Source organism: Oxyura jamaicensis, chromosome 5 (genome assembly GCF_011077185.1).
Source record: "Oxyura jamaicensis isolate SHBP4307 breed ruddy duck chromosome 5, BPBGC_Ojam_1.0, whole genome shotgun sequence".
Lineage (NCBI taxonomy): Eukaryota > Metazoa > Chordata > Aves > Anseriformes > Anatidae > Oxyura > Oxyura jamaicensis.
Genome location: NC_048897.1, coordinates 24,126,935 through 24,141,965, shown reverse-complemented (window position 1 = coordinate 24,141,965; position 15,031 = coordinate 24,126,935). Strand labels below are relative to the sequence as shown.

At 34.6% G+C, this 15,031-nt stretch overlaps 1 protein-coding gene across 13 annotated transcripts in view; it reads left to right on the top strand.

Annotated features, from left to right (window-relative positions):
• MIPOL1 (mirror-image polydactyly 1) overlaps positions 1–15,031 on the top strand; it is a 190,167-nt gene that overhangs the window by 46,844 nt on the left and 128,292 nt on the right. For all 13 annotated transcript variants that reach the window (XR_004751180.1, XM_035326968.1, XM_035326966.1 and 10 more), the window contains 2 exons: positions 24–159; positions 2,679–2,784. Coding sequence is in view for 12 of the 13 variants with exons in the window: in XM_035326968.1 (XP_035182859.1) it covers positions 24–159; positions 2,679–2,784 (242 nt within the window). In the remaining variant the exon portion in view is untranslated. The remainder of the gene's footprint in view (positions 1–23; positions 160–2,678; positions 2,785–15,031) is intronic.

Below are 15,031 nucleotides of genomic sequence, written 5' to 3'. Positions count from 1 at the left end.
TTTTTTTTTCCTCCTAAAAACAGCACTGTAGAAGAAAAGGGTAAGAAGATGCTCCCTGAAGTTATATCCTCATGGAAGGATGGCACATATGCAGGTGGAAAGACAGAAACTGCATTCCTCCTAAAAGAACTGGACACTCTGAGGGCCAAAAACAAAAAGGTAAAATTGAGATATTCAGACCACAGAATTTGCTCTTTCATGATTGTCTTACAAAACATATATTTTAAACTGTTCCTAATTTAGTTCTGTTATTTATTTAAGTGCACCAATCAATAGCTTTCTAGTCATTTTGGATTCTTAGTATCTGTTTAACAACTGCTTCTCTGGAATTAAAAAATCTTTCATGCTGCACTTTGACCTTTTTAATCAGTGACATAAGTTCCTGCATCATGGATAAAAAAATATTGAAGTTAATGGAAAAGTTTTTGTTGGCTTGAAAAAGCTTGTGGATTAGAGTTCACGTATGAAACGTATTTATTATGCATGGAACTATTACAACAGAATAATTGGTAGTAATGGCTGGAGTCTCGTTCATGTTACAAAGCTATCCAAATCAGTAATTCCTGTAAGCTAACACAAAAACAATAGTAATTCTTCACCAAACTCTACATTGTTCATATATTTTGACAGAAGATCCATTTGACTTCAGTGTAGTATTTTCATAGCATGGTGAAAGAGATAAAACCCATTAATACTTTGAGGTAAACAAAATCTTGAGAGATGCTTGCTAGGAGACAAAAAGCTATTGTTCTAATACTTGCATATTGCGTATAAGAACCAGTAAACTGCTTTGAGGTCTGATCCCAAAAACATGGTGAACTGGGATTAAATATGGGAAATAATGAGTCAATTCACCACGTAAAGTCGTGGTGTGCGGATTCTTACAAATCTAAGATCTTAAACCTGTTTTATTTCCTTTTCAAAAAAAAAAAAAAAATCAGAGTTCTGTCATTAGAGTTAACATAGTTAATTTGTGTATTGCAGTTCCTTCCCAATTATATTTGGTCCATACTTTGCCACCCGTGCCTTGTAAAACCTCTATTCATTTAAATCAAAATACCTATCTGAATCCCAAGTTTTGATATCTACTTTCCATTTCCTTTGCATTCTATTTTGTATTTATATGTATTTTTATCTATGCATTTTTATTTATATGTACATTTAGTTTAGCATCATATTAGAAATGAAAGGATGTATGTTTTTCCTCACATCTTCCATTTTAAGATAATTGTAGTCATTATCATGTGTTCTATTGAAAGTGGCATGTGTCTTCTCAGTGCTTGCTTTGGTTAACTTGATTAGCCTTCTGTTTTTTGCAGAGTAATACTAATTTTTTCCTCTCAGAAATTTGACAGTTTTTGATGCTTGAAATAGCGCTGGGTACTGACGTTGGCTTTTTACCAGAAGAGCCAGTGTATTTTAGGAATGTCATTTGAGTATGTTTTGCTTCTGCTACAGCCTTGTTTCTCTTGTGTTTTGATATAATGAAGACAGAACTGTAGCTTTTCTAATGTAATAGCATGGTTCAAATAATGAAACTTTGATAAAGTTTGGAAGTTATTTCTAGAATACACCCGGTCACTTTCATTAAACCTACCATCGCAGATCTGAGATGGCTCAAGCGTTTCATGACAAGTTTTTCAGCTGTTGAATATGAAAAAGGACCAAAACCAAAGCCAGTGTTTCATAAACAGAATCTGGAGTTCATGTGTCTGTCTGTGCATGAGGTCTGTATAATGAACACACCCTGATATTTCTGTGTTAACAGGAGGAAAATTCCATCCTACTTGCACACTGCATTGTTTCTACTATTAGTAGCAGTTGCACATGTTACTACCAGACAACCGAAAAATCTGTACTTTCCATTAAATGGTGCCTAGTGTTAGGACAAGAGGCAGTGGGCAAAATCTGGAACATCACAGGTTCCCACTGAACACCGGGAAGAACTTCTTTACAGTGCAGGTGACTGAACCCAAACACAGGTTGCCCAAAGAGGTTGTGAAGTCTCCCTGGTGATCTTCAAAAGCCATCTGGATGTGGTCCTGGGCAACCTCCTGTAGGTGGCCATGCTTGAGCACTGGGGAATGCTCAAGCTGAGCAGCTGACCTCCAGAGGACACTGCCAGCCTCAACAGTTCTGAAGTTCTGTGAAATATCATTGAATATGCAATGGCAAGCTCAGATCTGTCTAAAAATGGGCTAAGTGAATTCCCAATTAAAAGAAAGATCACAGCATGTGAGAGTATAGGTTTTCTGTCTGGTGATGCACATGGAAAATGATACATGTGTACACGTGAGCCACAGGCTCTTCAAACATCAGTGATGTCAGTAATCTTGGTAAGAAATAGGCTACTAATGCAGACACCATCTGCATTATATTCCATGTAACTTTGAACTTCCTTAGCAAGAAAAAACATAGCTAGTGATATCTGAAGAGGGGAATCCAAAATAAAAGTAATGACAGGCACATTGCTGCTTGTTTCCGAGAGCAAGATTAGGGCAATTGATGAAAGAAAAAAATAAAAATAAAAATAAAAATTGTCCTTTAAATAGATAAATTTCTGTGATACTGCCTAGTGTTTGTATATTGGTGGTAAGAGAACTATTATTTAAAATTTTGTTATGCTGGTTGACTGTTTCTGAGAAATAAGAATCTTACTGTCCACTTGTTCTGTTCAGCTTCAGGATAAGCTGTCTGAAAAGGACAAGGAGCTGAAGACAATAAAACTGGACTTAGAACTGCAAGAGAGAGCTACAGAAGCTAAGATTGCAGAAAAGATTGCAGGTATGGTAGGCAAGCGTTTAACAGATGGCTGTATGGCTCTTACAGTACCCGCGGTTGCTATATGACGTGGCCTAGTGAATGTTAGCTTTATTTGCTAAAGGAGGGAAGATTTGACTTTTTTGTGTGTGTGTGTGGCTGTTTAGAGTTGCTTAGAAAATAGGTGGCTTTAACATCCTGGTACTGGTATTAGCAGGAGCTTTACCTGTATTCATACTGATTTGGGCATTAAATGCATTGTTAACACCATGTCAATCCAATCACAAAAAGGTTGTTTGTTTTGTTGGAAGGTCCTGAACAAACAAGGGGAAATAATGATTACCAGTGCTTCTACCTTTCAACCAGCAGTTCAAATACCACTTATTGTTTTAGCTCGTTCAGAGCAATACGACCCCTCTCCCAGTGTATGAAGATAGTCACACATTCACCTCAGCTATAGACCTGCACTTTTGAAAAATCCGTTCTTGTGGTAGTTAATGAATTTTTGTCTGATGATGGCATGTCTTCAGTGAATGAAGTTTATGCAAATTGCAAAAATGTAAGGTTTTTAAGTTTACGGTTGAAAGTGAATACATGCTTATATTGTTAAGTGTTCTTTGAATAGACACACAAGAGTGGAAACAATTTGTATTCTATGGTTACAGAAATTTCTAAAGTGGTGAAATTGAGTATTTTTATTATTATTGAAAAGTGATAGTGTGTGGATGTGGATATGGATGTGGATGAAAAATATCCTGAGGTTTTGCTCCAGATGTTTCAAGGAAATTTATGGGAGTACTATTATAAATTAATCATATCATTTGTTCATAAATGAAGTGTAGGAGAGGTGAAATTATATCCTTGTGGTACTTAGGTGCCTGTCAGGGCCAAACCGAAACAACCACAGATAATTCACATAATATTGATAGTGAGTACTAATACCTGTCCCAGAAATATTGGTACTGGAGTAAGGAGTAACTGTCTTCAAGAAAATGGAGCTGAAAATAAACTCTGTGGCTGGAAAAAAAAAAAGACCAACAACATATGGCTGACTTTAAACATGAAACTCCTGGGAATACAGGCGTGTATTCTCCTGAGAATACAGGAATTCTGTGTATATTATAGGTGGAAGAGAATTGCTAAAATTTCTGTGATGGAGCATGGGAAAGGAGAAACTAGATATTAGGAAACAAGTTTAAGTGAAATACAGGCATAATTTTACTCTTATTTCATCTTATAAAAACTGTTTTCTATATTTTCAGAAGACAAAAAAGAGTCTGAACAACATATCATGGTTGTATCCAGCAACTGAATACTAATTCAAATTGTTTGGATTTAATTCCAAGTTTTGTGTTTGTTCTTGGATATTTGCACAGCGTTTTACCTATAACACTGAAATATTCTATTTGATATAGGTGTTCATTGCTCATTAAAACTGGAAAAGAAATATGTCATATGTGTGTCAAAATGCTATTTAGTTTCCTTGTTATGGATGCAGTTGAAATATTTGTTAGTAAATCGTTTTCTCTTGCATTACTGTTTAAACTTTCTAATTATGTCCTAACTATGATATCCCCTCCAAAACAGTATGACATGAATATGGATAGAATAATTAACATAGTTATTCCAATTAAAAAAGAAGAGTAAACCAAATTTTAATGAGAGCTGACGTGCATAGTTAGGATGGCCTTAAAAAAGATGCCTTTTTTTGCTTTGCTTGAAGTATAAAATTTTTTGCTTTGCTTGAAGTATAAAAAGATGCCTTTTGCTTTGCTTGAAGTATAAAATTCTTTAAATGCTGGGAGTGAAGGTAAGAGGCTCCTTACACTTAAACAAAAAAAAAAAAAAATAAGAAACCTTGTTAACATCTTACGGCTTTTTTTCCTATTTTTAGGAAAATATATCCTATTTTACTGTTCTAAGAATCTTACAAAATTTGGATAAACGTTTTGAAATCTGGAATGATGGAATGATATGAACCAAACAATTTCTGGAGGTCTATGTGTGTCTCATAAAAAGCCTTGGGGAGGAATGTAATGGACAGACATAACCTAATAAAGAAGACTCAGCATGTTTCAGGAGAAACTTTTTCCCCGTGTATTAAGTCCTTTGAGGAAAGCAGAACACATGCTGCTGTGATTTCATGTTACTAGTTAATGTTTAATTACTGCAGTGTATAACACATGGTAGAGTGAAGCCTGTAAATATGGGTGTTTGCATTTTTATTATTACTTTGTACTGACTTTATGATAAGAAAACGACTCCACAAAATTATATTGTAAAAAACATCAGAAAGGTACACCATAAAATGTTATCTACTTTGAGGAATATTACAATTCTATTTTTAAATGGAACCCTCTAATTGATGGGTTTTACCTAAGCAAGCCCTATGGCAAGAACAGAAAAGCTGAAGACAAAGGCCATTTTAAAATTAAACTGCAGAACTCTTCAGAAACAAATAACCCAAAGCTTGTCATTTTGTGCTTTTTACTTTCTTCAGAGAAAGATGTGAACAGGAACAGTGTAAATTTGTGAAATGGTTGTGAGAGAATAATAATAATAATAAAAAAGTAAAGAGTAAAGGTAGAAGAGAATGTTTACTATGTGCAATAAATGGCTTATTTTCAGAAGATTTTTATTTTTTAATTTTTCTGTCCTGGAGTTCACTGTTCATGAGGAAATTCACAGTTCTGATTGCAGTTTCTTAACTGTTAGATACTATTGTTTCTGGTGGTCTTAGTTGCCACAGGTTACTACTGTTTGTGCACTATTCTTCTATTAGGTTTCCTCTCATATAAGGCAATGTCAGAAACTACAATTAGTTTCACTACGAGAGAAGAAAAAGAGAGAAGGCAACACAGGAAAAATCAAGGGGAGAGCACTTCATAGAAGAACAGAGACTAGGATAATGTAAATGAAGAAGGGGAACATCAAATGTGAATTGGATGTGAGGAACAGGACTGCAGAATTTTCATATGTTGAACAGAAAAGGGAATGAGTGCCCTCTGTGGGAGGGGAAAGGAAGAAGGAGCACCCGTCCTCTGAGGACAGACTGGAACTTAAGGTTGGAGGTGCAAAGGAGTCAAGTCTTTAAAAGAGAGAACCAGCAGAGAGAACAGATCTCACTTTGGACAGACATAATAAATGACTTTGTTTTTGCCTTACAAGTATGTTACACATGGTGTATATTGGAATTTTTAGAGGAAAGAGCTTGTTGTGTGTAAGTTACAGTGGTAGAGCATAATGGTGTACCCTCTCTAGACTTAGAAAAATGTCAAAACCCTGAACTTCTGACAGTTACTTCCACCATTACCATAACAAGATATACCATAGTTGACAGCAGAGCCTTGTCTCTTGGGATCTTTGTGTTGCTATCACACTGCTTTACATTGGGATTAAGAATAATTTTGAAGGAAAATATAATCAGAAATATTTCTGATAATATCTGTTACATAATTTCTGTTACAGCGAGTCTTCCTGTAACGATGGGTATTTTGTTCACTTCTTTCTTTTTTTCTTTCTTTTTCTTAAAAGCCAATATCTGATGGCAATGTTATCAAAATTGAATACTTTTCAAATCAGAGTCAACTCAGCAGGCAGAATTGGATTGTCTCCAGTCTGCTGTCTGTTAGGTGCTGCACACCACCTTTAATGCTTGACATTCAGCATATACTTTCTGAAATACCAGGGAAATGACTGAAAATACAGCATGGAAAAAAATGAAGGTAGTAAAGTAATACTTCTAATGCAGTTGTATCTATTATATACATTCCAATCTCATGGAAACTACAGCAATATACCAGTAATTAAGTTCTCGTTGTCACAACAGTTTGTACTGAAATGTGGAGAATTGACATTTGTGTTATTTTGGAATTCTTGAATACAGTGTGGAAATTATTCATGAGAGTTATTTAGCATTTCCTGAATTAACTTGAAAAATAACGCATATGCAATGGCAGAAATGAAAACAAATATCCAAGAGGCTATTAGCTTAAAGTTTGATTTAATATCCCATAAAGTAAGAGGAAATAAGTAATCTTGCCAGTAATAAACTTTGGGTGGCAATAACTTTCAGCACAGATGTATTTTCCATTTCTTCAAAGCTCACTTTAGAGTCCCTTTTTAGATGTTATTTTTCTTTCTTGCATGTCATCCATTAAAGATTAGCTGTGGAAGGTTGGAGCATGGAGAGATTATGAATGACAGAACAACTCCTGCAGAATAATAATCAGTTTTTGGTATTTAATGCTGTTTGACTTTTGCAGACACATTTCTTATTAACCTTTGGTACAAACAGAAATCCAGGTTCCTGATATCTCATGGAGAAGATGAATTCAAGATCCTCTTCCAATTAAACTGAAATAAGGCCAATATTGGGCTTTAGCCAAAAGAACTCAATAGTTCCCAACCCTTGTGTTTATAAGCCTAAATATGAATAACATTTTACAGTTTAAGTAGGTAATGCATATATTTCCCTAACTCATTTTAGTGCATAATTCATTTTTACATGTAGTCTATGTAATTATGAGCTTTTTTTTCCCTATTAATGCTTCCTTATGCAAAACTACTTCCTGAATATTTTTTTCAAAATACTTCCTGGTAAATAACAGAATTTTGAGGATAGCTGTATGACTTTAATCCTCTGTATGGGAAAGGAGACAATCCATCTAAAGAACAGAAAAAAAAAATCCAAGGTGGGGGCATTGTGAGAAAATCTTAATTTTTGACTGTTTAATTTGAAACAATTTAGTTTTACCTTCAGATTGTTAGAATCATCAACTGTCAAAAAAGTTGCAGCTCTTTGACAATATCAGATTAGCTGTAATAGTTTAAAATGTAAATTTTTAAGCTATTTATGGGGTAGAGTTTTTACATAGAAGCAAGCCAGTAATTTCTGCAAATTGTATTAGTCTGGCCCTTCACTCTTCCCCACTATAAGGTGCTAGATGAACATAAAGGATTGGGTTTTACTCAAGAATATAAGTTCTGCAAATATTCTACTTCTTGGGGCATTACAGAAACTTTTCTTTAACCTGTCAAATTTTAACTTGCAAACTTTAATGCAACATTTATATCTTTCCTCCCAAAGTAAATATTCAGGCATCAGCAATTATTCACTGAAAAAAGTTTAACAGCATTATTGTTTGATTTTTGAAGTCAGCTGTGTTTAGTGTACTAGAAACAGAGGCTTAAGTATTGTACAAGAGTATTCACAAGAACTGCCTTGGGGTCTGTGTATAATACTCTCTCCTATTCTTTTCCCACTTTATTTTTTTTTTAATTGAATTGGGATCTGAGTACACAAAGAACACGCTATACAGAGCTGCCACTAAGCAACTTTAGCCTTTTATTAAGAACACTGTGTTTATAGCATTGGAAATGTAGGAGCAGATGAATGCTGTGCACTAAATACATACAACAAACACAAAGCAATAAAGAAGTCAGTGTGTTCTATCAGTGTTTGTTCAGATTGCTTTATCTATAAAGTCACATTTAGGTGTAAATGACTTGTAGTCTATAATTCCTGGTATAGACCAGTGAAAACTCTTAAGCAGTTTTCCTGTGATCTTCTTATCGCTATTTTGCTTTTATTTTTCAGTTATAGGTCATAACTGAAAGTAAATGAATGGTAGTTTTCAAAGAAAAGAGCTAGCAACTTAAGTTGTCTGTTTCATAATAGAACATTTCAGCACTATTTTTAAGTCAACAGTCAGCCCTGGAGCTCATGGTAGTTTGCTATTAACCTGAATGAGAACTGCATAAGGGCCTTAGGCTTTGAACATTTCTAGGGATTATCTGCATTTTGCAACATGTATGCACAGAGACCAATTAGTGACACATTTCAAAGGCTTTCATCGCAATGCAGTAAATCTGTTTTTCAGTTTATTTGGCTATGATTGACTACTTATTTAAGAATTGTGAGCATCGAGTCATTAAATCTAGTAGGAAAAAAGTCTCAGAGAATTTTGATTTCTCAAATGACCAAATTACAAATGCATGCATGTTTGTTATTGTGTAAGGAGATCAAGTGTGTATCTATATGGTTAAATAAAATATAATAATATTGACCCTTATGGAAATAGCAAGGATAGTTTCCAGGTCCTCTTGTGACAGACAGAGACCCAGTAATGTCTCTGTCTGTAAATATGTAAATAATGTAAATAGGAGGAATGATGAAAAGGGAAAGGCAGGTATTCATTGTACCTCTTTTCCCCTTCTATTTCCCTAATTCCTTACATCATCTATCTGCTCTTCAGAAATCCAGAGAGAAAACACAACAACAAAAATCCCTAAAAAGCTTTAGTTAAACCTCTCTGCAGGATAAATTTCAGCTGACAGTGTTTCACAGAAGCAACACAACAGGATAAACAAGAAGCTCATTACAGGAATTTTGAATTCTATGTATTACTTGGCCAAGCAAGTTGTTTCATGTTTGTGCTTTTCCTTTAGAATAACATGGATCTCCAAAAGGTAGAAAAGAAAATATTCTTTGCTGCATTTTCTCATATATTCAACCTTCACTCCCATGTTAGAGCTGTATGCTTATATGACACAGAAGTTGAATCACAGAAGAAAAATTTGGAGTAATTAGTTATGATTGTTTCAGGCAATTCTTGAATATTGAATATGCCCTGTGTTTTTTTTTTGTTTTTTTTTTTTATATATATAGAAACATATTATCTCATTTGTATTTCTTGTTGCTGACACGGTAGGAGGAATTAAAATTACTTTGATTGTGCCAGAATCAATGCTAAAGAAAATCCCAAGTCACTTATTTTTCAGGAGCCATTGTACTTGAATACTAAATCTTAAACTGCAGAACTTTTACATTCTGCAATAGTGCATTGTTATTGATAAAAAACATGCTCACCATGTCTTCTTCTTGGAAGAAGATAATCACTGTAACTAGTGTTAATTACAAAAGCAATTATCAAAGTTTTATTTGTAGTATTTCTTGGATCACTTTGTTTTCATGTAGTCGAAGCAAAAATAATCATTGCATTGCATCAGGTAATGTCAAACACCTCACAAAGTCCAAAATATCATTACTTCGTCCGTAAGACTGAATTATCCAAAAAAGCAACTATTACAGTATTGTAATATTTACCATATCTTCTGAGATAGTGGTGTGGGTAATGCTGTCATCTTTTACTTATAAGGTCTTCCCTGTATTCTTGTTTATAAATGTTTTAATGAGTACTCTTAAGTGATTTCTGCTGATGTAGATGTTGTGAATCCTAACAATCCTTTCTTGCCTCTCTTTTTCTATTTTTATTTTTTCTTTTATTATCATTTACACAGATGACCTCTAGGAAATCAGCATGTTTTTATCCTAGGAACTGTGCTTCCCTCCCTTCTCCCAAAGTTTTGTTGTTTGGAACGTTGTGAACCACTGTTTAAACTAGAATGGTTTCCAACACGCCTTCTCACTACTGCTGTATTTTAAAGGTAGTTTTAAAAGTGTAGAAGACAAGTTTGCCAAAAGAATCAGGTTCAACTAAGAAAATATGTACACTGCTTTGACTCAGTAAACTCATACTTGGTATGGTTCATCTTCTTCATATTTACTTTTGCCCATATTAGAAAACAATTAGCTTACTAAACAAATTTGAGTATTTGGGAAGAAAAAATCTACTTTGAGTCTCTCTCATTTGACTAAGAATTACATGATATTTGATAAGCTTGTTTAAAAATGGACATATCCAAATATTATTGTAAACACCCATTGATTTGTTTTACCTGCAATATAAGTATTTTACTTAGTTGGCTTACATAGTAGCTAATAATATTTGTTAATGTAATTTAACTGCTGTGAACCTTTACTGAACAAATATTGAAATTTATACAAGTCAAAGAAAGAGAATCTCTAATGACTTTTGTAAAAGCTTCCATTTAATAGTTAAGGAGAAAAGTTTATATGACATACCAGATGCAATTAACAGTAGATTTTACATTTAATAAAAAGAAAGAAGCATATGTATTTGCTTTATTCATTCCATCATAATTTGCATTAGAGCTGTGGGTGTTTAATGAGCAAATTCCAGCTAAAATGCTATATTGATTTTCTAAGTGAACTTTGTAATAGCTATCTACCTTACAAAAGCTCTCTGTTTACAATTGTTTTCTTTACTAAAAACTAAAAATGTTTTAGAATTGATGAGTTTAGCATAATGATTCTTTTAAAATAAAGAGCTCTTGTAGAGTATGCAGAGGTTTTAGTTACAAGGAGAAAGATGTTATTAAATTATTCCAAAGCAAATAAAGTTTATGCAACTAAATAGTACTGTCACATTTGTATATATTACATTATTATATTATTTATATATATTGGAAAGAATCCTTTTTTCTTAATTTTTCACTTTGCAAATTGAATATTTTAATTCTTGAACATCATTATATGTATATAAATTAGTAAATAACGCAATTCATTTTAGCTTAATACTTGACCATTCATAGTTCATTTTGTATGTCATTTTCATGTTTGAAAAATGAGTACTATAAGAATTTGTGTTACTTGTTGGTCAGGCCTCAAGATAAACAGGATAGGGTTGGTTGGTGCACCATTGGAAGGTCTCCAAGAAAAACCTCATGGTGTCGACCAGAGCAGTTGGTGACTAAGTAGCTGAATTACTTTTTCATTGGATCAGACATCAAGCGAGCATTCCGATATGGGGCTAGTGGTTTGCTGAATATGACATGTCTTGAATGGGACTTAGGATCATGACTCGTTACTCTCAAGTATTTTTTGCCTGGCATTTTTAAGAAGCATTGGGATAATAATCTGTATATTTTTTTACAGTTTTTAATATGGAGGATTTTTATGTTTTTATGGACACCTTACACGTCACATATTTCCCTAAATTTGATATCAAATGTTTTGTTTTGCTGCTGTATTGAAACCCAAAGGTCTATGTGCTTCATTGGCTTATTTGAAGAATCTTGTGAATCTTATGATTTAGATGACTTCTGAACATGAATAAAGTGTGGCATTGCACAGTCAGTTTCCTCAGGGTCACAGAGGCTAAGATAATGCTGAATCATTGTTTGGAGATGCACAGAAATGTTCCTTATCCCATGCTCTTTGCCCAATTTTCCAAGAAATAATCCACATAATTCTTTAACCTAGGGCTAATATTCTGATACTATTTCTATTCATTTTTAGGCAGTCTTTAAGTTGTAATTAAAAGCATAGCAGTCTGCATGGAGGTCTGTCCACTAAGCAGCTTTCAGGAACTGAACTGGACTTTTGCTTGTGACTCATCCATTAGCTAAGTCTGAACGTTCAACATATTGTTAACAACATCATACTTCTGAATACCTGAAAGTGTGTAGCTATTATAATACTTTAAAAAAAATGTTAAAATATTAAATACCATAAGAAATGTATGGGCATTGGATAACCTAAATTCAGCAGAAGCTGTGGCTGGTAAAGGAATGTGAGGTTCTGTAGCCTGTTGAAATGAGTTAGATGAGGACTTCATTATTTTTAACTCTATTTTTTGTCATTTCTTGTTGTCAGTGTCAGTATTGCTACACGGTATTAAAATGCCACTATCCTAAGTATCTTTTTCTTTTCTTTTTTTTTTTTGATTGTTTTGTTTTTAAATTGGAAAAGTTAAGTCACTTCTCCACAGCCACTAGTTAAAAGACAGTATTTTGTAATGAACCTTTTAGGTGGGGTTCACTGTTCAAGGCAATCAGCCTCTTGGCTGCTATCAGGAATGGTGAGATCTCAGATAAGTGGGATGCTTACGTCACCTGCAAAATCTCTTTCTCTGAGTGTTTTCATACTGCTATATATACATTTATTTAGTTTCAAGACAAATGAGCAATAATTTATTTTTTTAAAAAGCCTATGTAGTCATTATTGCCACTGGTTATTACTCTTCAGAGAGGGAATTAGATAAACCATAACACTGTCATTCTGAGTGTACTCGCATGCTCGAGCTCCATTTTAACATTCAGCAAATGGCAATTTTCCATGCTGAGAAGGGGAAGAAATAAGATCTGGCTGATGGAATACACTTAAAGAGACCAGATAGAAGTTAATTAATCTGGAAATTAATTAACTCCAGAACAGTAATAAGTACCAAAACTACAGATATTTTAGACAGCTTTCTACTCATTGCAGCAATTGTTTTCATGATGAAAATGTTATAATGTTTTCACTTGCAGCTTTATGGAAGGGATTCTCTGTGCAGCGTCTCTGGCATCATACTAGATAAACTGACATAATTCACTGGAAAAAAAATATAGTAAAAGAGTACTGTAAAGTACAGATAGGTAATAATTACCACACATAAAAAAACTGCTTGTGTATTCCAGATCCAGCTGGGACCTAGTGGTTGCAGTGTAGTTTACGCAGGCACTCAGTGCAGAGGTACAAGTTTCTCTGCCATCGCAGACCTCAGCAGCCTGAGTGGAAGTCTGATGAGCTGAAATGCGTTGCCCATACAGTTTGCTCTTGCCAAGTCACCTACCTTTCCAGACATTGGACTCCTCTTCTGCAAGTTCTGTGTACTTATTCCTGACTACGAAGCTGTGCGTAGGTTAAACCTCTGGCCTCATCACTAGGTTTGCAGCTCCTCTGCAGATTTTTGTGAGTCAAGTGACCCCCAGAAGTAACATCTAGCCTTTCTTTATATTCTTTTGTCCCATCTACTGTTATTGTGCAATGTTTTGTTCTTTTGCTAGAGCTTCAAAAAACATTTCTTTACCCCTCACTAACACTTCTCCCTAGTCAGGACGAGAGGATTGCTTTCCTACCTTGAGCATCTTCCTCATTCATCTTTCCACATTCTTTTTCTGATTATCTTCTCACCTGTCTTACTTCCCTGGTTATCTGAGCTTCTTGTATTTCAGTTGTTTGTTGGTTGTTGTTATTTTTCCCTTGGTACAGATAAAGTGTATCTGGTAAAGCTGTGCCAATGTTACAGCTGCTACATCTGCTGTTCCATTTTGTGAAGAAATAGGAAGTGTTTTATATTATATGACGTGAAGTTTTTATACAATAATGTAGAAATGTGTAGTAACAGTAGAAGAAACTAACCTATAATGGCAACAAAATTGATGTCAGTTGAGGTAAGAATGGAGGGGATAAAAGCTCTAGGCTGACATGAAGAAGAAACTTTTCTTTGAGATCTCTATGACATTAGCAGTGGTTCAGTGAGGAGCAAAGAGTTCTTAAAGGAGTAAGGAGGTCCAGCAGCAGTGGCTTGACACAGAAGAGACTTGAGAAGGGGAGTAAAAATTGCCAAAATTTGAAAGAGTGTAGTATGGTGTTAGGAGACTGTGACTGAACACCAGCTTGACGTACTGGAAGATGTGCATTGAGAATTTTGTGACCTACAGACCTTTCTCATAGTTTATTTTGTTGGAAGTGCCCATGACAATCAGTGAGGATATAGTCCTCTGTCTTGAAGTGACAGCAGCCTTTCTATGGCATCCTGAAAGTCCCTAGACATACAGACTGCAGGGTTTTATGATGACTGTGAGGAGATTTGCAGTATTGCAGAGGGAAATGATGAAAGTATGAATAAAGATTTTAGTGAAGGCAGGGTCGAGGTAAGAATTCTGGCAGTGTGCCAGAAATGGTGTTAGACATATTGACAGGGGAGAGGCAGGAAGAAAGCATAAGCTTGGGATGAGGAATGATTTGAAGGTGTTAGTTTGCTCCCAAGGATAGACAGTAAATCTTAGTTTATTGGCACCTAATGCTCCAAGGTCCATGTATGCCGTAACAGATAATATAACAGTATATTACACAATAAAGCAAAGGCTTGGCAGGGAAGGAGACATGCCAGCTGTGCCATTTTTGTGATACCAGAGATAAAAATACTGTGAAAATATTAAAATTTTTAGTATTTTTATCAATGTGCCACCCTGATAGGAAGCTGTGAGATGACAGAAGTATTTTCAATGGGTCATTACTCTTAACTCTATGTCATGTAGGAGAAGAAACGTACTAGTGTCTCTTACGATTCGGATATTTAAAATGTATTTTTCTATGAAGCAAGTATTCCATGAAGCAAAGCAAATCACTTCCTTACCCTGTTTGATTATTAAGAGGTCAATCTGAAAACCCATAGCTTTATTTTATTCTTTATTCATTTTAGCAGTCTATAGCTATTTAGTGTTGTGTCTGAAGAGTAATATAGACCTTATGCAGAGTAATCTGAGGTCAGTGAGAAAATGTTGATTTTAGGAGATGCTGGCAAAGGCCCATGTAAGTGTGCATAATAGTGTCTTTCCCTGTCAAGCTTGTTTGTTA